This window comes from Plodia interpunctella, chromosome 14 (assembly GCF_027563975.2).
Source record: "Plodia interpunctella isolate USDA-ARS_2022_Savannah chromosome 14, ilPloInte3.2, whole genome shotgun sequence".
Taxonomy (NCBI): domain Eukaryota; kingdom Metazoa; phylum Arthropoda; class Insecta; order Lepidoptera; family Pyralidae; genus Plodia; species Plodia interpunctella.
Window position 1 is genome coordinate 5,989,849 of NC_071307.1, and position 27,053 is coordinate 6,016,901.

General features: G+C 33.6%; 2 protein-coding genes across 10 annotated transcripts in view; both read right to left on the minus strand.

Annotated features, from left to right (window-relative positions):
* Nucleotides 1-20,883, minus strand: part of for (foraging) — a 99,556-nt gene extending 78,673 nt beyond the window's left edge. The window contains exon 1 of one of the 2 annotated variants that reach the window (XM_053755120.1): nucleotides 20,519-20,883. The gene's annotated coding sequence lies outside the window, so the exon portion shown is untranslated. Of the gene's footprint in view, nucleotides 1-7,499; nucleotides 7,700-20,518 lie in introns of those variants that run through there. The other variant, XM_053755121.2, reaches the window with a different exon arrangement.
* Nucleotides 20,884-23,929: 3,046 nt separating this feature from the next.
* LOC128675165 (uncharacterized protein) overlaps nucleotides 23,930-27,053 on the minus strand; it is a 46,632-nt gene continuing 43,508 nt past the window's right edge. For all 8 annotated transcript variants that reach the window (XM_053754374.1, XM_053754375.2, XM_053754373.2 and 5 more), the window contains one exon: nucleotides 23,930-26,768. In XM_053754374.1, coding sequence (XP_053610349.1) covers nucleotides 26,631-26,768 — 138 coding nt within the window. In that variant the 3' untranslated portion in view covers nucleotides 23,930-26,630. The remainder of the gene's footprint in view (nucleotides 26,769-27,053) is intronic.

Sequence of the window (27,053 nt, forward strand, 5' to 3'; positions counted from 1 at the left end):
AGAAAATGCGATTAAGTGAAATAAATAATAGGTTTGGTAACCCACATATTTAGTTACTTTACAAAGGTCCAATAAGATTGCTCTTCTGATATAAATGAATATATCTTATATATAAGTGCGTATTTATCATTGTAATCGGCGGCTTTTGTTTTTTATCCCTTTCAAGAGTACGAAATATGATTATTATGACATAGCATTACACATACACTTTTTTTTGTGATACGTTCATTATTATGAAACAATTTTCATCTCATTCAGTCTCTTCTTTAACGACATCATTATTTTTCTATTTCGCAATAATATTTATGAAGTGTTATGTTAAATTTAATTTACAATTGCCATTATATTTTTCAGAATGCTAGCCATAATTTATTTTGATTGCATTATATTTCTAATATCTACTGTCGTTGTAGGCCGTTAACACATTTAAATGTCAGATTTAATTAATTAACACGTCGTTAACTGAATAAATGTTCTATTTGCACAAGACCTGAATAAAAAAAAAACGTATTTATTACTTTAAAATAAAAAATAAATACATCGTTTTATAACAAAATTGTAAAATCTTTGTATAATTACTTGCGAATTTTAAAAGTTGGTTCAATTTTTAAATGTAGTCAGAGTATTAAAATAGGTATATCATATTGACGTTCGCCTAATTTGTTATTCCAAGTTATACCTTACCATTACCCTGTTTATATTCGAAAACATATAGTTATATTTAAGATACATTAACACTAATACTCGTTCGCTCGTATCTATTTTTAGAGCGCAGTCAATTAAATTCAATTCCTTGCCGGAGGCGGAGGGTTGTCATGGGCTCAATTATGTGATTTACTAGTGTAATCAGACATGGGCATAAACGGGCCAAAAATAGACTTATTGGATGTCTAAAAACAGTTCCATTCGACGTTCTCAGAACTTTTTTATCAGCTAATGTAACAAATAGTGAAGCATCACAATTTCGATTAATCTCTGGAAGAAGAGACATCCCGTAGTAACACCCAATCTACTGTTAGAGCACCATTCCTCTGGATCCGAATTTTCTTGTACGACATGAAAGTCTTTAAATAGGCTCCGGACACAAGTCGGCTGAAACAAAGAAAATACGGCAGCCTATTTAGACTGCCGTAGGAAGTGCGTGTGGTCTGAGGGCCCACCCACTTCTTGAAATACTTAAGAACTTAATAGGTCAAAAACTGCTTCTCTGTTTGATTCTTCCCACAAACCATGGCACATACTTTCTTGCTCTGTGCATCCTATCAACTGCTTGTTAAAGGACCTGTATTAAGTCAAGGTCACAGCTAATGTTGAATCGGTGGCGCCTTACCGGTTTTTAGAAATCTGATCTGAATCTCACTGAGAAGACATGAGCAAATTATTATGTAGAAAATTACTAAAACTGTGTGTAAACTAAAATTTTCAATGCATATTATTATAAGTCCAGTTACAGACTGACTGCCGCCCATTGCTGGATGTGGTTTGAAGAAATCGCGTTTATATAGAATTGAGTTAATTGCTTACATTGTCTCGCTGATAGGAGTAATGTTTAACGACTTATAAATTGTTTGTTTCTTTATTTTTGTTTTCGCCGGCAATTTGTTCCAAGGCTTTGTCAAGAATTGATTAAACTGCCGGTTGATTTTTTTTCTTAGTTATATTATGTATGTTTATGTCGATTTCAGAGACATGTTTATCTTTTAAAAGGATCTCGCATGCCTCTTGTCGATTGTATTTAAATTTTATTACTAATAAATACATAATTCTGTACAAATTTTAAGTTAGTATAGATTTTTGTTAAATAATCAAATTGACCAAGAAACAATACGTTTTACACAAATCAAAAAACAATTTAGACTCACGTCTATCTGAATATGCAAAATATTAACTGATTTTGTCCCTGGGACTTTCTATCTAATGATAGAAAGACAGCACGATAGTTCAGGACAGGAGGTGACAGGACGACAAAATATGCTTTTGAATATCCGTGAGAGCAGTTTCAAAGTGACTCTTCTGTTGATCAGCTGAGTTGTGTGACCCAAATGGACTCTTTGCTGCCAAATAAGGGACTTCCGTAGATCAGTCATTAAGTAATTGACTGAGGTGGCTAGTACTAAAGTCAGACTAAATTCGGACTAATGCAAAAATAAGAGTTTAACTACATACTCCTATTTCAACTGGGATTTCGATAGATGTTTTTGAATTTAAGTAATATAGCGAATCCTGGGGTCCGAAGCTCAAGGGCTCCGATGAAAGAAGGAGTCGGTGAATTTAAGTATAACAATTTATAAAATTATGAAATTTCAAGAACAATATTGTGATATTTGTATAAAATTTGGTTTATCTTAATATTAGCAGAGTAATGATAGTAATTTACTATCAGTGGGTACTCTGCTTTTTTTATTTATTTGTTATTATTATTTCCAATCATCCAAGATTTGTATATCTACTTATATTATTATAGTATAAATCAAATAAAAAATGTACAGGCATACATCAAATATTAATCAGCTGCATTGACCAAATAATAACATTTATCTCTCCGTAAATCTGCAAGATCACCTGTTTTGACTGTATTTATAAAGCATTAATCATCGCGGACAATTTTGTCGTTTATTCGACTTTACAATGAGTTTTTTCGTTGCAAAACCTTCGGATACGGACCAGAGTCGTCAGAATCTTGTTTCGAAGAAAAGGTCGTGTGGACATTTGATTGACAGATTTCTTTCAATGAAGTGTCGGCGATATACTGATTATCGCTAAGGAACAGGCTGATTATATCTGAACTGGGTGTGTTCATTTGACTGGTGTTAAATATGTCAACGAAGTGAGAAATAAACTCGAGGAAGTAACAATACATTTTGACAATGCAAGGACTGCTCAAGGAGGAAGAAAATTTGATGCTTATAAATAGGGCTTTAATTCTTCGATAATCACTACCACGATGCCAATTAACTAAAGGCAACTGAAATTTATTACTCACTTTAAAAGAGTTTTGAAACAGGAAAAATATAATGTAAGGGTAATACTTACAATAAATAGTACTTACTTACATTTGGTACAAAAGCAAATACTTACATTTGGTTACTTTTCGCAAGTAACCAAATATAAGTATTTCGGTGGCCAGTAATACAAAAAAATGTCTTTCTTGAGAGTTTAATTTCAAATGTTCACGCTTTTACCTATAAAAACGAATTAATGAGATGAAATAGCTAACATAATAGCAATATTGAAAAATATAGACCAATGTGTCGTTTACTTGATTCTATGTTTTATCATACGTATGAACAAAATGAGATACATTAAATAGCTAAATAAAACTACAGTGACGCATACTGACGGTAGCTCGTTTAGCGAGGCGGTTGTAATTGAAACCGCGTGATACGATACACTTCAGTTAAGGCATCTATACACGATGTAAATTCCTATATCCGTAGTCTTATATCTTAGGAAGTGAACATAGGAATAACTGAACATGAAATCTTGTACGTACTCGCCGTGGAAGTGGCGAAAGTTAAGGAGGGACAACCACTCTACCCGATGAATACAATACAGTAAATACAGAGTACTGTATTATATTGTGGTACAGGAGTCTGTTAAGACCACAGAGCTTCATAATTCTGGCTTTACTCTCAATATATTATTTAAAAAAGTGGTAGAGGTATTACATTTTTTTTAAAATTAAGATTCACCAACATTTATTTACATTAATACTTAAGATATAAAGTTTTACATAAAGCAACTTATAACCAACAACCACTTATAGGTAAACACGACATGCATCAAATAACTTAAGTTTAAACAGTATAACTATCACATAGACTAACTTATTTTACATTCTAAGATATTGGGAAGGAGTTTTCCGTATCCTACCCAACGAGTCTGCATGAATTTCTATCTCTCAATACTCAATAGATACTATCTCCAACGTATAGCGCTAATACAGGTTGCATTGCTTAACATATTGTAATCACACTAAAATATTTTATCATTACTTTTTATGATGAATACGACCACTATACACCTAAATCTTAAGGAATCCCAATATACATTGATGAAAACCATACAATAATCCTTTCTGTGGTTTATCATAGTAGTTCATATAGACAGACGGACTGACGCAACTTCTTTTTATAATATGTAAAGGATTTGGATATTGATTGTGCACTAGGAAACAAAAGTAGAAAATTATAATAAAAATCCTACTACTATTAATAATGCGAAAGTCTGTCTGTTCCGCTTTCACGGCTAAACTGCTAGATCGATTTCCGATCGACAAAATTTGTCACTTTATAATTCTCCCGGCTATGTCGAGAACTGTAAAATAACTAAACCCCATTCTATTAGTAAAGGAACTATTGGAGTAAAGAGGTATAAATTTCTAGGACTTTAATTTTGCTAATGGTGTTGCTAAAATTACTTATAAAATATTTTTTACTTATGTTTCAATTATATTTTAACTTTTGAGAATCCATTGACCGTGACACTCATTTCTACTTATAATCCAAACAGTTTGACAGACTAACCTTGTTCATTATAAATAGGAGATGAAATGTGTCAATTAAAATACTACAGCTGTGAATATGTGAATTCCCTTAATGTGCTTATTTATGAGTTTCAGTTTACTGCTTCCTTACAACCAACCATAGAAATATATTAATAAAATAATATATTTTATACGTACTTGCCATTTATTTTATTCCCCTACGTAAGTAGTTATTGTACTTTATGTATTTTAAATTAGAAAAACAGTCACGTCACGAGTTCATATAGTAAAATTTTAATTGGACAGTTCTAATCCGACTCATGGGTTGTGGACTGAGAGCCATGTCCCATTGTTCAGTCGCGCTTCGTTGCGATGACGCAGCACGTCATAGGTACCTTGTTTTGTATAGGTTTTGACACTGACATGCGTTGATGTACATTGTGATACGATACATCGTAAGACGGGTGTAATTGTTCCAAAAAAATTAAATGTTTTCCATAAAATCAAGGCACACTTTTAATTTTTTATCACAATTGGCTGATAAAGTGCTTATTATATCGGTCAATGACATTCACCGTTTTTAACAATATTCCATTGAATTGGAAAATTGGAAATATATATCTGCTCATAAAATTGGATTGACTGGTACACTTTTAAAGACCTAAAATGTTAGATATAGAACTTTGATTTGAATGGAATGGAATTTGAAGGATTTTAATCCCATACAGTCCGCTCAAGACTGAATGAGCACTATGTATGGAGACCTATTTACATAAACAAGATTTTTTTTTATAATCGTGTGCTACTTTGTATATCAATCAGCTAGCTGTTATCGCTAACCAAAACCGCATATATGCAAGTTATTAATAAATACAGTTATTACAATTAACAAGAATTCTGCATAACCCCGAAAAACTTTAAACTATTCAGGATATCGATGGTATGTACCATCAATTTGTACTTGCTAATAGTATCAGTACTATCGATATCGCTTCAGGAATTATTGACAGTTTGACATTATGTAGTATTACAAAATTGATCACAATATCAATATTCTATTTATTGATTGTTTATGATCAAATCTGACCAATGTTTGCTGTAATACTGTCGCTCTCCGTCATCTGAGCGTTTTGTGGGTTGTTTCCTGAGCCGTAGAGCGTCCGCTTTCCTACATTTCCCAGAGTTCCAGGTCATCCCAGGGTCCGCTTTGCTACATGTTCTTCTCCACTTCGCACGGTCATCGGCATCCCCAGCGGCATATATATAATCACTAACGTTATCAAGCTTTTCTTTAAGGTTATCCCCTTCTACCAGGGCCAGGTGCGAACGGCATAGTCAGATATTTGTCCCGGTCTACGTAAGACGTGTTGTTGATGCTATCGATAACAATGAGTGTTTCACTATCATATTACTAGTATTGTTATTATCAACACTATCTGTACTACTGACACGTGTCGACACTTTTTGCCGAACTTAACTATCGATAAACTATCGACAATTCATCAATAGTTCACTATCGACATCCAACACTGATTTATCAATAACCTAGCTGAGGACTGGTTTCTAGAACAATCGAATGCAATTAGATCTAACAGTAGGCTGCAATTAATTTTGTACCATACGGGGCGAGATATGATGTTGAAAAATGGATTGTTATTGATCATGTGATAAGTTATGATATAATTTGTCAGCATCTGGTTTGAGACTTTTTAATACAATGACACCAAGTAATACAATAGTTCGCATCTATTAATGATTGATGATTGTATTGGATTTTATTTACTTATGTTCTTTTATTTCTTGTCTTTAGCCTATTGTGGTAAAAAATACCAGACTTTGCTTTGGATCGGGATGGGTGGAAAAATAAGGGGGAGACCTTTGTCCAGCAATGGGATATGTCATGAAAAAATCCTATTTGAGTGGTTTCTCTGTTATTCGCAAGGCAACCTTGTCCATCTTTAAGCAAGTACGCAGTCTCATCAATCTTTATGATATCTTAATGTATCTTAACTTTTAAAGAAAAGTCATTAACTCAACGTATTATATATATATCTATATATCTACTTTTTTCTACATCTCCATAGGTGTATATCTTAATATTTGTTATATTTTTTATTTAGTGCTATTAAGTTTACAGCACCCTCTTCGTACGCTCCTTTTTCTTTCCAACCGAAGGTCGACTGTAAGAAATTTAATTTGCGATAAGTCCAGTCCGCCTTTGCGTTCAATGCATTCTTATGACTCCTTTGTTAATGGTGCAATAATGAGTTCTACTACCTCTGTATCATCTTTATTCTCATGACATTTTTCTTCGGAGCTGTTCAGTTCGAGTAACCACCTCGCCGATATAATATTTTTAAATAAACCATATATATACCTAGGAGTTGATGGCACATAGAATTTAAGCCTACATTTATCTATTATATTATTGTGCTAGATGGGAACCTCAAGATTGATCTTTGCTTCTTCTTGGACCCTTTTTACTGATCTGCTGACACCTACATGTAATATGAATAAGTAGGTAGGTTTCAGTTACTGCTGAGATTTAAAGAATTCTTAACCTAACATAACCAGTAACTACTATTGCTTTTGATTGTAATATTTAATTAAAGTAGGTATAAAAGTTTCCAGTCATATAATATTCAAATGGGTTTTAAAAGAGTCATTACTTTTACTTTCACATAATAATTGTTATGACATACATAGTAAGGTCTTCTGTTTTGTAAAATATTTCTTAAAGCTCCTTTTTATGAAGGTTTGAATACATTTAGGGCATTTGAATATATTTAAACTAGGGCTAGACCATTAATTAGGATTTCATACACGCTCTTGGTCGGGACGTTCTCATATTTATATAAAAAATCTTTATTTTCAATGGTCAGATGAGAGAGAGTTAAATAAATCTTAAGTTTGTGAGATTATCGCCTATGTCAGTTATGTACACAAATGAGAGCGCAATGGCCGGACCCAAAGATTCCGATAAATCATCACTTGACAACAATTATTTACGTACCAAAATCGAAACTAATCTAAATAAAACACCGTCACTATCAACGGCACTAAATCCCAGCTTCAGCTTATCAAATCCCACAATTTTTAAATCACAAGATGTCACAAGAACAAATCTTATCGCACTTCGTAATCGCGGTTTTTAGAACAATAAATATTTGACGTATTATCTGTAAGTACGCGAGTGGGGACGCGCGGTCGTGATAAAGACGAGCGGACAATAAATTTATATTGAGACACTACGAGCGCAAGACAAATTTACCAGTAATATCCACTACGGTTGTGGCGCAAGGGACAAGCGCCAGAGTTTAGATTTCCACGGTGCTAACATACCCAATTTTTCCTAATATAATAAAGTCGTCTACGTCTTTTAGCCAGCGACATTTCAATTCTCAATCCTAATGCTAACTATGCTAACTAATAATATAAATGCGAAAGTAAGTTTGTTGGTTTGGTACCTCTTCAAGCTCTATCTACTCGACCAATCTTCTTGAAATTTTGCATACATGTAATTTGAAGTATGGAGATGGACATAGGATTCATCCCGGAAAAATAATTGTTCCCGTGGGAAATTTACGCGGGCGAAGCCGCGGGCAAAATCTATTTTAAATATTTATTTATTCATATTATACATCAGTGTTCTCATGGTCTTCTCAAAGCACTAGGCATGTTTATAACTTGGTACAATATGAACCCTGTCGAGTATTTGCAAATTAAAAAATGGCGTAAAAATTATTAAAATTAAATGGGTGGTTTTATTATTAGAGAATTTAGGTACGACATTTTTTTGCATATTAATTACTTTCAGCAACAAATTACTCGTGAACATTTTCATTAGCAAAAAAAAATATTAGATAGGTATGTGCATTTGATGGATTACACAAATTGCAATTCTTGGATAACCCGTACCCAGTCCACTTGTAGGCTACTTTTACGTATATCAATGTTATTTATTTTAATTTTTTACAATTACGCCGTTCCTCAATTAAATTTAAATTCAGTAGTAGATACCTAAGCTTACATAGACGATAATTATTTTTGGATATAAATCCAAGTTATCAAATTGACAAATCGATATCACAGATAACAAATTCAACTGATAAATAAAGATAATAAATAGTTTCTATATTCAAAATAGGCTGACAGTTTAATACATCGATTTGATGTTAATCTATAACCTGATAACAGATATAGGTACAGAGGACATTTCCACTTGCCAAATATTACCTTTAGGCATTTTCCACTTCATATTTATTTTATGCCAGCTCCACACTGTCGCCGAACTGAGACACATGCTGACATTGCGTAGTTAGTATGAGTGCTTTTGTTTACCGTAATGAGAAACCAGCAATGTTAGGCAAATTTTTCGACGGCATTACGTTTTGTTTCCGCAAATTAGTAAGCATAGATTCCACGCACTGTTGAGAGAGAGAGAAATAATTTAGTACGCATAGTACTTTATTAAGGACAAGTATTGTATGTTCCTATGTAAGTAGAACTGGGTGGGTAACATAAATCCAATTGTTCACACAGAAATTATTTTAAAAAAATATTAGTTACAGCCGCGGGCTGTTTCTATTCGTAATGTGATGTTGAAAGTCCTCAAAAGTTGGGTCCATAAAATCTCGTGATTCTTGTAACACGGACCGTGCCGTAATATTTCAGGCACCCAGTACAGCGTACACAACAACAACAAGGTCGGTCCAACGTGTCTATGACAAGTGCAGTGCATTACCGCAAAAAGCACAGCATAGTGCAAGCGAAGCGTTCACGCGTTACTTCCGACAGTTTTATCAGTTTTTACTTCAGTCATGGTCAATTTTGTCCATTTCACTTACTATAGAAGTTGCGTTGATGCATAAATATTTATTTAAAAAAAACTATAATATACATTTGATATATTTAATTTGACTTGACTTTAATTACTTGAAGTCATCTGTACATCTGTTTTCCAGGTTTCTTCCTCAGCAAGGTCTCGAAGCCCAGGGTCCGCTTTCCTACTTTGAGCCATGCCCCATATCAAAATTACGCAGATATTACGTTACAGATATACATACGTCAATGTCGTGGTCGTCGCTACAGAGCACGACTGAGCATTGGCTCGTTTTCATTTCCCCTTTGTAGTCTTTAGCATTTTTATACTCACTGCCATCTAGCGTCGAGTAGCGAAATGAGCGAAAGAGAAAATGTTTCATATAAAAGTATTGCTTTTTGTATTCGCTGTGTTTTCTATATAGATGGCGCGGCATTGTTTTGATAGTAGAAATCCATGCCTCATTATCAGCAAATAATTCGCCAAACTGAACGGTTTTGACGTACGTTGCTGGGTTTTCGTTGCGGTAAATAAAAGCTCTCATACGAATTATGCAATGTTTGAGCATTCGCGTCGACATCTGTCAGAGTTCAGTAATAATGTATTTGGCATACATTGATAGGTTTTCATTGTATTTACCGCAATGAAAATCCAGAAATGTATACCGAATCCGCCAAACTTCGGCGAATCGGGCCGCGACTGTATTGGGCCGGCATTGCAAAATAAGAAACAGTTACATTACTATTTAGTACTTATACCTACTATCTCGTGACCATTTTCCTAATTGACATTTTATGGCTCAAAGTTTTATATTCAAAACGAGATCGTAAAATTAGATGTTGCGAAAACAGAGCCTTTTAAAAAAGATTCAGAACAGAGAACATTTTGCATAACAATTGTTGTCATGACATGGGTACAGTTAAATTCAAATAGTTAAGTTTGCTAATAAAAAAACAATAAAATAGTTTTTGTTGCGTTCCACGTGTGATATAAAAAGAAACCTGACAGTACACTAAACCGTTGAGGGTTCCCTGGTTGGGTGCTGATTTTGGGTGCATCATCAGGTTATGCTTACCCTAATAAAGCTTTGTCATGGAAAAGCGACGTGAAAAAATTTCTGACCGATCAGAAATTTCTGACTGAAAACCGATGACGGAACGATAGAAAGGCGGGAATTTATTCATTTTTTTCAAGTTCTCAGGAATTACGTAACGTTTTACTCCATAACGTTTCCTGGGGGGCTACCTTAAAATATGTAGCACGTCATTACGTCAACACGTATCTCTTTTTTATACGATGCGTACACGGTATGGTAGAAAGAGACAGCACATCGACGTAAGTGCGTAATGTGCTACGCGTCCTTTAATTTGTTAATACTACATATTTGTTATTTATAACCAAGAAATAATACTTGATGCCACCCCGAGCAACAGTAACCATATTACTTGAGATATTCATGTCTTTTGAGATGTTGATAGTTTGTAATTTGAACTAGTTCAACAAATCGGAACATTTCGAAGTAATACCGGTTTTAACGGTAAATCACAAAGCAGGAAAACCTCGATTAGTCAATTAGTTGAACCGTGGTGAAGTGTCAACAGCATTCGTACGTAAAGCACTAGTAGTTTAATGTCCAATTGGAAAGTGATTCATTTTAATAAAATTAATGTCGTCAAAGATGATACGCGTGATCTGACATGTAAGATCATTGCTTCGTTGCGCTCCGTCATCCTCCGTCACATTGACATCCGTTGATAGATCATTGCAGAACAACGTAGAATTTGTATAAAGTTTCGACATACATTAACGCACGTTAATGTCAAAACCTATAGAAAACAACGGAGCACGGCTTAGCAATGGGGCGTGGCTCTAGAGATGACGAAGACCGTGCGAGGGGGAGAAGAATAGTTGTAAGCCGAACTGCACTAGTTAGTCCTTTACATCCAACAATCCTACTTATCCAACAAGTCCTCTGCGCCCCGGAGCTTCGCTCCCGTGGGAATTTCGGGATGAAAAGTACCCTCTGTGTTATTCCAGGTCATATTTTACCCGTGTACCAAATTTTATAATAATCGGTCCAGTAGATTTTTCCACACTTTTTATCCAGAAATTCCCACGGGAGCGATGCCCCGGTGCGCAGCTAGTAAAATATATATTGGTTTCCTCGTTCTGCCTATACTGCGTTATCAATAAAGCTGACATGCAAGAAACAGGTTTTGTTTAGGCAATCCCTCCGTTTGAAAGTATCAGAATATGGGTGTGCGCAGACGCAGTTTACCTCAGACTCGGGTTTGTTATTATGATGTCTTATTTACGTCAATAACTATTGACTTATTCTGGCATTTAATATTCATAATAAAATAGTGTGTGGAACTTTACGCAATAAGCAATATATTCAGGATGTTTAATTATATCACGGATGGATTATGAGCGTTTGAGTTTGGCGTCAGTAGTAAGTTAATCTTATTTTTATATCTCAAGATAGAAGTATAAAAATAATCCAAGATCAGAAATCTTCCTGTACTAAGAACATCTGCAGACGTAAAAAAAGATTGATAAGATAAGATTTCATCTGTAAAGTGCTGCCGTAACGAAATCGATCAATCATTTTATTAAATCTTATTCAATTCTGTGTTCACTTATATATTACTTAATTACAATATCACTCATATTATAAACGCGAAAGTTTCTGCGTATGTGTTTCACGCAGAAAGGGCTGGGCCAATTTTTCTGACATTTGGTATTGAAGCATCTGAATTACACATATAGGTGTGTGTAGGATTTTTTTACTCTGAAAGCACTCTCTAGTTAGTCAATGGCTCTTTATAAAGTAGATGGCGCTAATGTGCATAAAAATGTATTTTTTTCTAACTAATTGAGCGGGTAACACCACGGGGCGCAGGTAGTTTAATATAACTGCTCAAATGCGTTGCTGGACACTTGCACGAATGCGTGAATTTTGCGTATTTAATATGAATGCCTTTATTTACCGCAATGAAAAACCGTAATAAAAATAAATCGAACTGCCAATGTTTGGCAAACTGTTCGAGAAGAGTGTGGAACCGGCATTATGACAGCTCCATACTACTCCGGGCAATGTCTGGCAACTGTATAGAACTGTCCGTTAGGGTTTCCCAGGGATAGATCTCTGCAACAGCGATCCATCCATTGGTGTAATGGATGCTGCACAGATCTATCCCTTGGTGTACTATATGCAGCCATCTCACTTATTAGAATAAAAAAGGTACAAAAACACCTCTTCAGTGTTGGCTTTGCGTAAATGATCTTTGAAAAAATAAAACAATATTTCCTACACAACCAGCGCTCGATGAGATGGTAAGTATGTAATTGCGACTGATCGTATTGGACCAAGTCCAACGGTTAAGGATGACTGTGGACTATTTTAGTATGAGTAACAATAACTATGGCCTATGATGCTCCTCTTGAAGGTTTGTTGTTGTCATATCCTCAGTGAGTAGTACCTACTCCTTTTCTAACAGTACACCTACTGGTGTACTGTTAGAACTTTTTGTACTTTTGAAACTTTGTTCGTAACTTTTTGAGGAATACTATATTTATATACTCGTATATAACAAATCTAAAATTTTACGCCAAAAAAGTGCCTGTATGAATTTTTGGTGGCGAAAATTGAGGACATTTTCCAATTGATTATATAGTAAAATATTATATAATAAAATTTTATTTGTATGTCCTCTAAAAGTAACGTATTGTCTATTTAAAGGACTAATGCGATCTGATAAATATGTGATGTAACTATTTTGTCATGTTATGTAGTAAAATATAATACTATGAAATAAGAATACTTAGATTTTGATATTGGACAATTCAAATTAGAACCTTAAGATCAATCAAAACATTTGGGAACAATGGAAATTTTAACATCTTGAAAAACCTTAGAAACAGATCTTTCTTTTGGAATTTTCATTTGGAAGTTTAAATCCTTAGTAAAAATATGTTTTTGTCAAAGTTTTCAAGATAATGAATTATTTCCAAAAACTGTATGCAAATATGAGATTTTATAGAGCGAAACATTCAACCTAAAATGTCCAACAGGGTACATCCGTATTAAATGTGAACGTATGACTAAACAAATCTAAAAATAGCCGCGCAGGCCAGGGATGTGCTCAGATAACTGGCCTAACTAGATGTAACTGGCCACATTTGTAACGCGCATCCAAATATAGAACGAGAATAAAGGCGTATTATAATGTAAAGCCTCATATGCTATAGATTGCATTGTGGATTGACGCAATGATTCCATATGTTATGAGATTTGAAATATTTTTTTCCTTATACATATAACAGTGTTACTTATAACTAAAATGTTGTCTATCAAATCGATCGAATTATATGTTTGAGTCAAAATACTATAGGTGAGTTTTCTCTCGGTGTAAACTTTACTGTTTCTGTTGTTATTATGTTGTACGCATATAATGCAGACACACGAAAACATCTCATCTTCAAGGAACATCTCTTATCTAAATCCGTTTGGAGGCTGACATACTAACAACCGAAAGTCTAAGTAGATAACAGAGTACAATCTCAGCAAAGACATTTTTTAAAATTACATAAAGCCTAATTAGAAGCAACATAACTTTTCACAGGACAGATAGATTCAAGTATTATATTACAGATAGATTCAAGTATTATATAGCTAGAGAGTAAATTATATTGATACAAATTATGCTCAAGCTAAGGCTCGAAAGGCCAATATATGGTATTACTCATCGAATAAATGTTATACCATCCAAACACACACAATTATTGATGGACAGCAGAACACAGACAGTTATTGACTTTAAAACATTTTTTTAAGTACTTAAACGTAAGAATATAATGTAAACACGTGTATTTTAGAAGAGTCATATCACAATCAGTGAAAAACAGATAGATTAAAATATTAGATATCATTAAAATTTAAAAGTTTATCTAAAGGCCAAAGAGACGTTATAAAAATAAAACGTGGAATTTTATCGCCTACATTTGGATGGCATTCATCTAAATATATTTGCATAGTTTTGGTAATGAGACCAGCTTAGAAGATGATAAGATGACAATAACCTTTTCGAAATCAAGAACGACCAACTCGGTAAACAAAATGAGAATAAGAAATGAGGACAACAATATTCATGATAATAATATTACAACTAGAATTGTAGCTTGTTTACATTGACTGACTTATTGGAAATTTCTTGAAAATTTAACGAGTTAGGAAACTTTTATTGATTAGTGTAACTGTTCAGATTATGACTACGAGGACGTATGTTATAATGAAAGTAATTTAAGGAGTAAATACCTATTCATGAGCAGTGTTTAAATAATGTAGTAACTGCGTCATATGCACGTTATTACGTTATCACTTTACGCTTGCAAGTGGGACGAAATTTAAATACTTATCTAGTTATATGTAGCTTCTGCTCGTTTTGCCAATGCAAATTGATTGCAATCAAGGTTTTTTATGTCACCTTACCAGCTTTAGCCACTTTACAAGTAGTTTGTTTTACTGTTGTTTTATTTACGTCTCATACATGTCTTCGTGTTGCATTCTAAAATTACACGCTCAATTGTCAGCCGTAAACACGGTATTTTATGTATGAGTACTATATTCTTGTACAGCAGTGACGTGGATATAACTATTTGAATTGAAAAATCAACAATCTCCTACCACTGCAGCTATCTGATCTAAGTTTGTCTCTGTCATAAAACTAGGTTTTATATGATCATACGACAAAAAACATTCATTGGTTTGCTATGATTTACAGTTTCATAGTTTATTACGGACCCAGTAATAGTGATACCTGACCGTGGGTCCCGGCTGCAGTCGTTAGTATCCATCAATCCGCATTGGGCCCATACTGCTTATAAATTACTCCCATACTTCATTGTAATCCACAAGGAAGGCCAGTGCCCTAGCAGTAACTACATAAAAATGGCTGATTATGATGAATCACTATTCATCTTTAAAAAAACAAACAGTTTTCAATTATTTACTGCCTATTTGAAAACTATTTTTAAACTGTAACAAGAGAACATGCTAGATTCCGCGTAGTTCGAGGCTTAGGTACGCCCTTGCCCTAGTAAATCGCTTACATTGGCGTTCAATCATTTCTAATGTGGGCTGTTTTGTTGAGCGAAAGTTATGTGGTTAACAATACGAATAATTTATTTTAAAAACTCGCGGTCCGTCCTGTCTTCGCTCGGTTAAAAACATGTTAAATTGTACGCCTAAAGCTTTTTCAGGAATCATACTACTCGTATCTATTGGTGAAAACCATATGAAAGTAGTTTATGAGTTTATCGCGAACAGACAGATAGACAGACCCGGCAGAGGACTTTTTTAATATGTAAGGATTATCTGCTGCTAGATATATCCCAAAAACAAGTGAGATCACTAACTAGACATAATAAAAAAAATAAAACAATAATTCAGATTATTACATACTGAGTAATCTCAATGAAATGACGTAAAATGGAACTTGTTCAAAGTAAACGGAAGATAAATTCGTGACAGAGATAGGATGAGTTTCCAAAGATTTTCAAACAAACATGCCAGACAAACAGACAAGGTTATACAAACTGGAGACTTGGAGAGTGATGAGGGCCTTCTGGAACACGCTAGGGATTCTGACATCAAAGAGCTGTGCTAGAAGGTGTATAGTGTATATGTAACGGCTAAATCCTGAAGTGTAGCCGCACTTTGTGGCTTAGCCGTAACAGATACATTTTGTACATAAGAATAGCCACCAGTGCATTTTGGTAAATCACTTGTCTATAAACCTTTTTTTTACAAATAAACACAGTAAGTTTTTAGGTTCTTACGGATTTCGTGGTAGCTCATATTGTGACCTCAATTCTTGTGAACATAAAAAAAAAAACAAATATACAAAAACGTGTTAACCATGAAATTAATGATGTGCTAAAATTTTTTTTTGGTATTATCGCGAAGTGTATTAAAAAGTAAACTCATTTACAAGTGCATAAAAAAATTTACTGCTTTATTAACGGTTGGAACTTTTAAAACTTAATTTCATCAAGTAAATGTAGTAGCTTTTATATTTCAATTTTTTAATGTAAATAAACACCTTTATTTTATTTATTTCAATTAAATCTGTTCTTTCGATTGATAAAAAATCTCGATTACTTAAATTTACAGTAATATAAATCTGCCTCACATTTTTGCCACTTCAGTATCGCAAAAATAGTTTACCAGAATCTTGGATCAAAGCCGAATCGTAACTGTTGTTATTATCATGGTCAAAACAACAATTATCCAAAATGGTAAAAAAATCCGAAACGATTTCCGTTCAATTGCAATCCAAATCATAGTGATTGCGAAGCTGGCTGTAAAAAGTGAACTGTTAATAGTTTAAATTTTAATATGAGACTAAACATAAAGCTTCATCGGAAACTAACAGATAGCCAAAAGTAACAGATAATAATTCAATGTTAGTTTATTGGCGTTTTGCCCATTTTGCACGTGTATACCCGAAGGTGATGACATACAGAAATGCGGTAATACCAAAATTTCTGTCAAAAAATTTCCAGTCGTGACAATATTATGCGATTTATTACACTCAGTAATATATACGCGAATTTAGGATCAATGTTTTCTAATAATCAAAACGATTAAACTTTGGATAATATACGTCGTGGTCAATGGTCTGACAACTACGGATGCCAACGACCGAGTGAAGTGGAAAAGAAAAAAAAGGAAAGGGCCCTGAGCTCAACGGCTGATGAGATCAAACGCTCAGATGAGAAAGACCTACAAAAAAAATTGGACTAACATTTTGTTTTTCATGTGTTCAGTAAAGACGTACGTTGTGAACTTAGTGATTAGATCAAGTACCGAGTTTTGTATAAATCTCTAAACACTGTCTTAGTAAGTGTTATCTATATTTCTTGTAGATTATATCCATCAATATATTCAAAACGTCGAATGCGAATATAAAATAATATCAATACACAAAGGAAACAGTTGGCCTCGATAGTCTACCAGTAACAGAGACTAGAAAGTAAGACAGGATTCAGAGGCAACAAATTCTGATTCCAAGCACACAAACTAGTCCCACTAAGGCGTTCATTCATATTGATTAAGGTTTTACCAACGTCGCCGTACACGTAGTAAATAAAGCACAAAGTTTAGACATTCCGACTGAATGATAATCGGCAATTGGTCGACATAATAGATACTTTGCGAAATACGGGAGGACGACGACGTGCACAAAATTTTTCATTTTGTAATAGGTACGTCAACTCGCTTTGCATGTTACATGAATGTTAAAGGATATTGTTGCACAATTTTACCTGTACTTACTCGTCATTTTTTGAGAAAATAACTAAGTAGATAATCGGATAGACGAAGAAAGTAAAAATTGTAAATGATAAAATAGGCCTAACCGTGCTAGAAGAAGACCGCTCCATATCCTGTGGATGTCGTACTAGACGAATGCGATTAAAGGCTTTGACAAGGCAACAACAAATTCCGAAAGAGGGATGACGGCCGCTCATAAAATCAGAGCCAAATCTTTGTTTCAAGGCGCGGCAAAGAATGAAAATGGTTACAAGGTACTGAATGGAATATAAAATTAGAAACTCTTAAAATATAATCAATTTATTAAAACATCATATAGTAGTAGATCGCTAGTAAATCCTTCATGGATATTTAAGTAATAATTTAGTAAATAAATTTAATTAGTATCACAACTGAACTTAGGTACTTTGGGGTTAGTTTATCCTAACGCCGACTACACATTATCGCGATACTGTGCCGAACTTTGATGGATTCGGTATACAATACTGATTTTTTATTACGGTTAACTCTCACTTAACACTCTAACTGAAATATATTATCACACCGACAGTGATTTAGAATATTATCTACGCAAACAAATTTAAGAGCAACTATCAAGATCTTATATAGGGAGGTGAAATCAATGGCTGAGGACAGAATTAGATGGAAAATGCTCCACCGACAAAAACAAAGTTCTTAAATTAATTGATGATGAATCAAGATCACGAGAATGAGATATAACATATCAAAATTATTGCATCGCATATAGTATTGACGGCGTTTATCGTCATCTCTTATATTTGACGTGCGTTGATAAAATACAAGTTTGATAACAACTTTTGGTGAAACTGACGACGTGTTGATTTATATCATAACCTTGTGTGATTTGTAACTTTAGGTATTTGTAATTCTATCCACGACAAATACTTCGAATACCTTATATCCACCCTAGTCACGTGTTCCGTCTTGCTTGACTGTGAAATACTTTGTAAATGTTTTGCATACTTGCATTATTCATAGTGAATAATAAATATAACCATTTCTTGATATGTAAAAATTACGTGTCGCCGCAAAGATGCTAAGGAATTTTTATGAAATTTTAAGTCAACAATAAATAAATAAAAATAATATTACTTAGCGTATCCTTCAGTAGCATTGAAATTAAATCTATAGAATGAAGTTGGTGTGTGCCATGGTGTCCTGATTTTTCACATATTTATTAGATAAGAAATTTTCGACGTATTTGTAAATGACAAACTAATATTATAAATGACAAAGTTGATTTTTTCAAAACAACAAATAATTAAACACTAGCTCAGTAGCCAGTGTAAGATAGTTTATAAAAAGTAGTATGATGTAAATTTATTATTATTGATTAAGATTAATATACTTCTAATATTCTTATGAATTGGGTTGTTTTTGAGATACATGTAATGTTGATTGATTCCGTAATGTGGTAATGGTACTTAAACAAGCATCAATTTAATGTCGTGAATTACGTCTTACTATTACGAAACTGGAACTAACAATATGTATGTTATATTGTTAGTTCCAGTTTCGTAATAGTAAGACTATTCTTATATATAGTAAGTACATAAATATGTACCTATTTTGTTTATTTTTTTCTCTTTTTGTGATATTGACAAAAATATTTTTTATAGATTTAAGCGGATTCAAAATGTGGAATGAATGTCGTGAGGCGAGGGCGGAATAAATATATATTTTTGTTGAACATCAACGATGCGAAAACAAACCTTGAATAAAATTGAAGTCTATTTTAACCTTTATAATAATGAAATTAGTTGTTACTAAGGAAGGTATCCCTTACGGTATATTACACCAAATAAAAAATAAGTACGTGGAATCTCACAGAAAATGTTTAGTGGTTGTTAACCCTCTAACGCCAACAGTTATTTTTTTAATCAAAACATGACTTATTTTTAACTCATGTAGTGTATTAACTACATAACATAGCAAAGGTTAATTTAAAGTTGTGTAGTTCAACAGTTCAGTATCTAGATAATATTTGTACAATAATATATAACTAATAAGAGTTAGGTATAACTCTATAGCATTGGGTAAATTGGCAACGTTTGACGTCAAGATAATTTAGTTAGATATTGATTGATCTAACAGCTATCCAAAATATATGCCTTTAATAAAAATCTGCAGGCTCCATATGCTTATTATATCTATTCAATAATATTATCTTATATCAACATTCATTATCAATTCTGTTTTATTCAAGATTACAGAACCTTGAATTTTTTATGTCTGAACGCGTAATTATAAGTAAGTTGGTAAAAATAATACGATTTGTATCTTTATCACTAATTGCTATCAGTATTATTATATTGACATTTTACACTTTCAGCGAGTGCCAAACATGAATGTTATTTACTTCTCTTTATTTATACTGTTTAATTTATCATGTGAGTTGCTTCATTTGAATATTCCCCATAAATAGTAAAACATGCAAATGCTTTTTCTAAACTATACGATTTAAAAGTAAAATATAATAAGTAGTTATTGTAAGTTTTAACTGTTAAAGTCAAGCAGCTAGTGCACAGCAATCTTTTTTATCACTACATTCAAGCATGAAGCGTGAACAAAAAGGGGAGGATGCCAACATTGCCAACGATACTATGACTGGGCAAACATCGTACAATTTTACTATATGAGGTTTCAAATAAGTAGTAATAGGGCTTAAACCGCGAAGCAGTAGATAAACCGCCATTACTGCCAGTGCCGAGCTATTTATAGAATCCGCACAGAGATCACGTCTTTGTCTACAATAATGTAAACGAGTATTAATATCAAACTAGGCAACGGGTGAATATCGCCTCAAACTATTACATAACCTTAAAATGCGTAAACATGAACATGAATAACTCACCGGATACATCGCGAGACGAATTCCACATTTTTCGTATAGTCATTATTGCACTTGTTCAAAATAAAGCACTGAGGTTAAAAGGTCTGTAAATATAACTTCACGTCATTTTGACAGATGACGTGTGTCATTGCCACAAGCGCGATTCGGGACGCGCGGGCATTATCCCGCTATTATATGTTCCAAACATCATAGTTTAGGGAATCAGTATGTATAGTTGTTTAACTTGTCTCGTACTGCGGCCAATGAACGGCGCAAGCCGATGCTCCAAGGTCACAGGAGTCAGAACCGGCGTGGCGCGAGTAGAGGGCAGCACAGGCGCGAGCGGAATATACGAGCTACTAGTTTGCCGCCCGTACGGCAACTAACTAAACTTGCCTCGCCGTGATCATCCGATAAGCGGTATATGGTATAAATAAAAATGCGCTGTTGAATATGAATGAATCCATCGTCAACTGCACGTCACTTGTTGAAAAGGCATTGAATAAAGTTGTGTTAAAAAATAGGTAAATGCATTTGGAGTTATCAATATCGGGCTCAGTTAAGTCGTTACAAACTAACGTCAAAAACATTAGGCAATTTTCCTATTTTATTAGATCTTATTTCTCTGAATTGTGGATAAAAATGGCTTTTTTATATATTTCTAGCGATTCACTAGGGACGTTACTATAAATTACAGCTGTGTAATTTATAACCTTTCTATATAAGATAAATCATTTACTTTTAACTAAGATTAAATAATTTGGATCTAGAAGCACTTAATATAATTCAATATTCTTTTTATAAACTAATGTGACTAAAATTAAAATGTAACGTTTATATCTATACTTCAATAAATTTTTCATTAGAACCTAGGTTCTAATGAAAAATTTATTATGCAAAAAACAATTGGCACACACAAAGTAAATGAAACAAACTATTAGTGAACAACAAGTATATATTATGAACAAATACTACAATTAAAACTTATCGTGTTTATTTATTTTAATTAGTATATTGACTCTGATGATAACATTTTATTTCCTCAATGTAGGGTTAACATTGCGTTGTCGTTATTGGACGCTAGATGGCTGCTACTGTCGCGTACGATATCGATTCGATCGCGATTTTACCTCAACTAGGCTTTTGTTAAATTTGAGCTTTTTTGAGACTTGAGTCTTTAAATTATGGGTCACCGCTCTGGACTACTTAAGCTAATTTAGACTTCATTTCACTAATATTTGAAATTTAAAATTTTGTGGAGACAAAGGGAATAGACGGGACGGACGGTCCCCGTTATTTTTATAAGTAATAGGTACTACCCACAGGTACTACCTGACTGATGTCAGGAGTATGAATATAAAAATAAGTTAGCGAGATATTGACACCGACTGATGTTTGCCAGTCGTTTTTGCTTGACAGACGGTCTAGACAGATTTTCCTTAACTGAAAAATATATAATAACCATATTTCTAAACAATCGACACAGTAGATTTTGCGTGAAAGACTAACAAATATACATACATACATACACACATCCTCACAAACTTTCAAATTTAATTTATAACTTTCCAGTTAAATGTATATAGCTTCTCTCCGTCGCGAACTCCTAACGATTTAGGAATAATTGCTCAATATAAAGATCATTGGACTCATAAATTCTACCGTCTATATTTTATGTAAATTTTACATAGAATAAAATGTTAATGTGGGTGTGACGAGTAGAAAATAATCACAACTCAATATAATGCGTTAGTTAGACTAGCAATAATGAGGAAAATAGTATAGCAAAATTTTCCGATGCGATTACGGGATAAAAATACTTTTCTGAGAATGTTAACCACTGCCGAATCTTCAAAATTTTAATGATCTTGTGTGTGGATCCCGGGCTTTGATGCGGCGGCGGCGTCATCAGGTAATAAGTAGTTAATCCGGTAACACGCCGATGAGTGAGGGAAAGAGAACGTCCATTTGCCATAATTTTATATGAAACATTTCGTCATCATCACAACACAACTGCTAGATATTCATGAAAGAGATACTGCAAAGTACAGGATTTTTTCACCCCGTGAGAATGTGAGGAACTACCGCCTGATGTGGTCATTATTAACGCCGACGTACTTACCCTTATATACTGTGCCATTGGTTTACTTGTAAGTAGATGTATTAACTGCACTCAAGCTCGTACTTACTTCTTATTAGGTATATGTAATGTAGCTGTAGCAATCAAGTGGACCGGTGCAAATGAGTCGATCAAGTGGAGTATGAACTTTGGTTCCTCGCATCATCGCCCAAACCACAGTCTTAAACTCTGGTCGCCTCCTTTGGTAACTCCTGCTCTTGGGAAGATTTCATGTTGACCACCTACTTAGCTGTAGTGTGGGCACAACTAGCCTGGGAAAATCTAATACTGTAATGCGCCGACACGCAATGAAGGAGAAAAATGAAGCCATTAAAATGGCCCGGTTTGGTTTTACCATCGAAAATAAAGAATATGAATAATGGTAGATTTTCGCAAAATGAAATTTAAACAGAGGCGTATCAGTTTTTTAAGCACACCCTTTTTCTGCTCTCAAGATCTATCAAATCTATTGAAACTGTGGTGGCCCAGTGTTTAAAACCTTCCGCCTGTGATGGAAAAATCTGATTCATGTATAGTAGTCTCTTAGACCACCACTTGCTTCCGGTGCAGGAAAACATCGTGAGGAAACTTGCACATTGCTCAGTTGCAAGTTTCCTCACGTTTCACTTGCACAATATTGTGTATCCGACTACCTGCCACTAGATGGCGGGGTAGGTAGTCGTAAAAGTCATGTTAGATGTCCTGCCTTCAACTAGAATCAACAATCGGTACATTTGCACATTTTAGTTCATGGTTATGTCCATTAGTCTTGCGTGATGCACGAAACTGCTGGCTCCGTGATTTAATACAGGTACTAGTAGATCCATCAGAGATAACCTGTCGTGACGGACGACCATTTAAAATAAAACGTTGTCATTTCTGAAATCATTGAATCTGTAAACTAACCTTGGTGTTGCAATGTTGTGTAGTGTTAACATGTAAACACAATCTTTTCAGTAGGATCAATTATTTTAAAATAGTAGCTAGGACTATGACCTAGATATCGACCCCAAACAAATCTCAGGATAATAATTACCTGTATACCTTTTCTTTCAATATGTTCTTTAACCCTGACACTTATCATGCTTGTCAATTTAACTATAATATAACAAAATATTTTAACATAACTTGTTATTGTATCTTTTATTTCCCCTCCGTCGGTTATAGCAGAATTTTCCAGTTACTTTTCCATTCTGAACCCGAACATTTTTAGACTAATACTAGTTGTCAAATTTTATCAAGTAGCATCCTTCCAAACTACTCGCCTGAGTTAAAACTATATAAAAATAATAATGAAAAAAAAAAAGCCACAGTTAAGTTTTCAAAATTTTTATTTAAAAATAAATTATCGTAGTACAACTTGCACCAATAACAACAAAATTTTGGTTTGAACAACATGAAACCGTAACTTTCGCTCGAAGCATGATACAACTTATTAATATTGCGTAGAGAATTACAAAATCATTGCTTAGAGCTACACGGTGCGATGTTTTGTTCTAAATTGTATTGTTTAAAGCTGGCCGTGCGTTACGATTTTGTACAAGTTAATTGATTTGACTATATGAATATGCACTACTAATTATGAACTGATCAAAGATACATACTTAAAAGTGATTCATATTTTTTGAATGTTAAAAAACTTCTGTGAAAAAATCATAGCGCACGTCAGAGTTAAAACATTTTTTTTTCGTCATGTAAAACTCACAAATCATTCGCAACGTAGAAGAGATTCACAAACCTTAAGTTGGGATGACGCGAGCAAAAGCGCAATTATCATTTAGAGCTTCAGTTTTTTCCTCCGCATCCCAACATAAGACTCAACCCAATTACACACACACACAATTAAAAAAAAAACAGAAATATAATCACAAAATTCTACTTAACGCAAATAAAATAAGAATTATTCTCGCGCAACCCTATTGAAATTGCGCTATTTTTAATCTTGAATTACAAAATATTTTAGGAAGGCACGGCATAAAGTACGAGTATTTCTCTACTTAGACCTATTAGTATTTGCACCAAAATTATAATACGTCACTAAAAGTTACAACATCATCGGATACTCACAGAACTTGATAAACACACGAAATAATGATTATTAAACAAAGAACATTTCTATAGCATTATACTTGCTAAATGAACCGCCTGTTAGCGTCGTCGATATAATGTAATCTATTTCATGTATACTTCAGTTTACATACGTAGAACGTATTGCTTACAAATTTATCTAAGTCTATTATTGTAAATTATACTCCCTATAAAACTTAAAATATAGAGTATAAAAATGTTTTACAACCGGCAATTCCATTTGGATTTTGTTGGTGGATATAATGTTTATTTGTGCCCGAAAGAGTTATTATGTCTATCAATAATGTGTAAAATGACAATATTAGGTACATTATAATCTTGCAGCAGTTTTTTTTATTTATAAAGCTTATTATATTATTTTATTTTTATTATATGGAAATGCCTTTTAAATTCATAAGCGATAATAATATAATTGATTAACTCTAACAGAACAAATAGTCAACAAAAGTGTAAATCCAAAATGGCGATGCGACGCCGGTCGTGATGTTCAATACAATAGCCAAAATGCTATATTCCAAAGATTTATTTATTGTTAATTGACTGCATGAAATGTTACTTTCCTACATTATTATAGACACCTAAACATATTTAGGTATTGAAAAAGTTAAAATATAATTTCTTAACGTGCCCTCTTTTGTGCGTCATCTTTTTTCCAAATGTTTCTTTAATAACTAAATTCCTATATAACAATTTAATCTTTAAGTAAACCTTCGAAGAAAGATACTGCTACACAGGACAGTTAGTTAAATTTTAACTAGTTTTAAACTATATATACTTTTATTTTTAGATGGCAGTTTTGTTTATGTTTCATTTTTTGGAGTCAAAACATCTTGGCTGAAAATATCAATACATTTATTGTTTACAATGTTTACCACCAATTTACTGAAAGTTTTATATATGTATATTTACTATATATTATGATAGAACTGCAAGACAACCACGAAAAATTCTTGCTTTCTAATGGTAAACGTGCTTTAATATCTACGTTATATATTCTAGACGGATTAGGTATCTGAACTGAGAAGTTCTCTGACTCCTTTTCTCTCCCTCTTTATTAATAGGGGGAGAAAATTTGAGTAGGACATCTGCCATTAGATTTTCTATCTCCAAAATGAATCCTATATTATATTAACTTAAGATTGATTTTTATTTGCGTTTTTTTCTGAAGAGTAATCCGTCAGGCAAAATTCGTAGCAAATACGTTATAATATTTTTCGTACTCGGGCTAATGTAAATAAGATGTCAAATGACGTATCAAATATTGTATTGTGTCAGTCAGTATTATAGTATCTTATACATTATAAACGTAGCAAAAGCAAAGTGAGAACTAATTATCGAACACATGCAAGTACTGTGAAATGGTAGGTATTAAGATGTTCTTATTTTAATAAGACGGACATAGTTTCAAATTTGGCATTTACCATTTAACACTTTCTATTGTCTGCTTAGGAAAGGTGAACTTAAACAACGTACATTTGTTTCTAGTTAAAAAAAACAATGGAAATAAACTATATGTGCGTCATTACCTTTTTATACTACTGTCCTTGGCAATTGTAATTTAATAAATTTCTATTGTGAAATCGTGAAACGCATGGCATACAAACATAAAAATTATTTATCAATCTATATCCAATAATTTTCACGAATAATTTTTGAGAAGTTGTTACATATCTATAGCTGTAAAAACAAGGAAACATTACGAAATTCGATACATGTCGCGGCATCAGAAAATGCAGTAAACAAACCACCTATTGCCGGTGTTCAATTCTGTCATTTTCAAACTTAGAATATCTTGTCCATGTCAAAATACTGTCTACTTACGCTGGTGCTGCACTATCACGTTATGACTTCGTAATATTCCCTGTTAACGACTGTCCATCTCATTGAAACAATTATTATTTGTGAGTGTAAATAACAGTGCTGCCGTTATGCGAGCTGTTTGTACATATCTTCTATCTGTGGCTTGAAGTAACTTCTGATCTCTGGTCGTTTCGCCTTCAGCGTCGGCGTCAAGAGGCCGTTCTGTACTGAGAATGGGTCCGGATGAAGATAGATGTCTTTCACCTGTAAGAAGAAGAGTTGAGTCAGGGAATGAATAATGTTTCTAAGACGTTGTGAGATCGAAAAGCGAGCACACTGAGTCAAGAGGTCTAGCCCAGATGTCGAACCTACAATTACTTGCAGGAAATTTTAATACTTGCATGAAAAATGAGAAGTTTCGATGCGACCGCAATAGCGGACGTTAGATATATAGAATTTCATATTCGAAATTTCTTTGACGATAGTATTCTTAAAATTTTTCTTCGAAATTTGAAATTAGTTTCGGTTATCGGTTTTCCTTCCCAATAT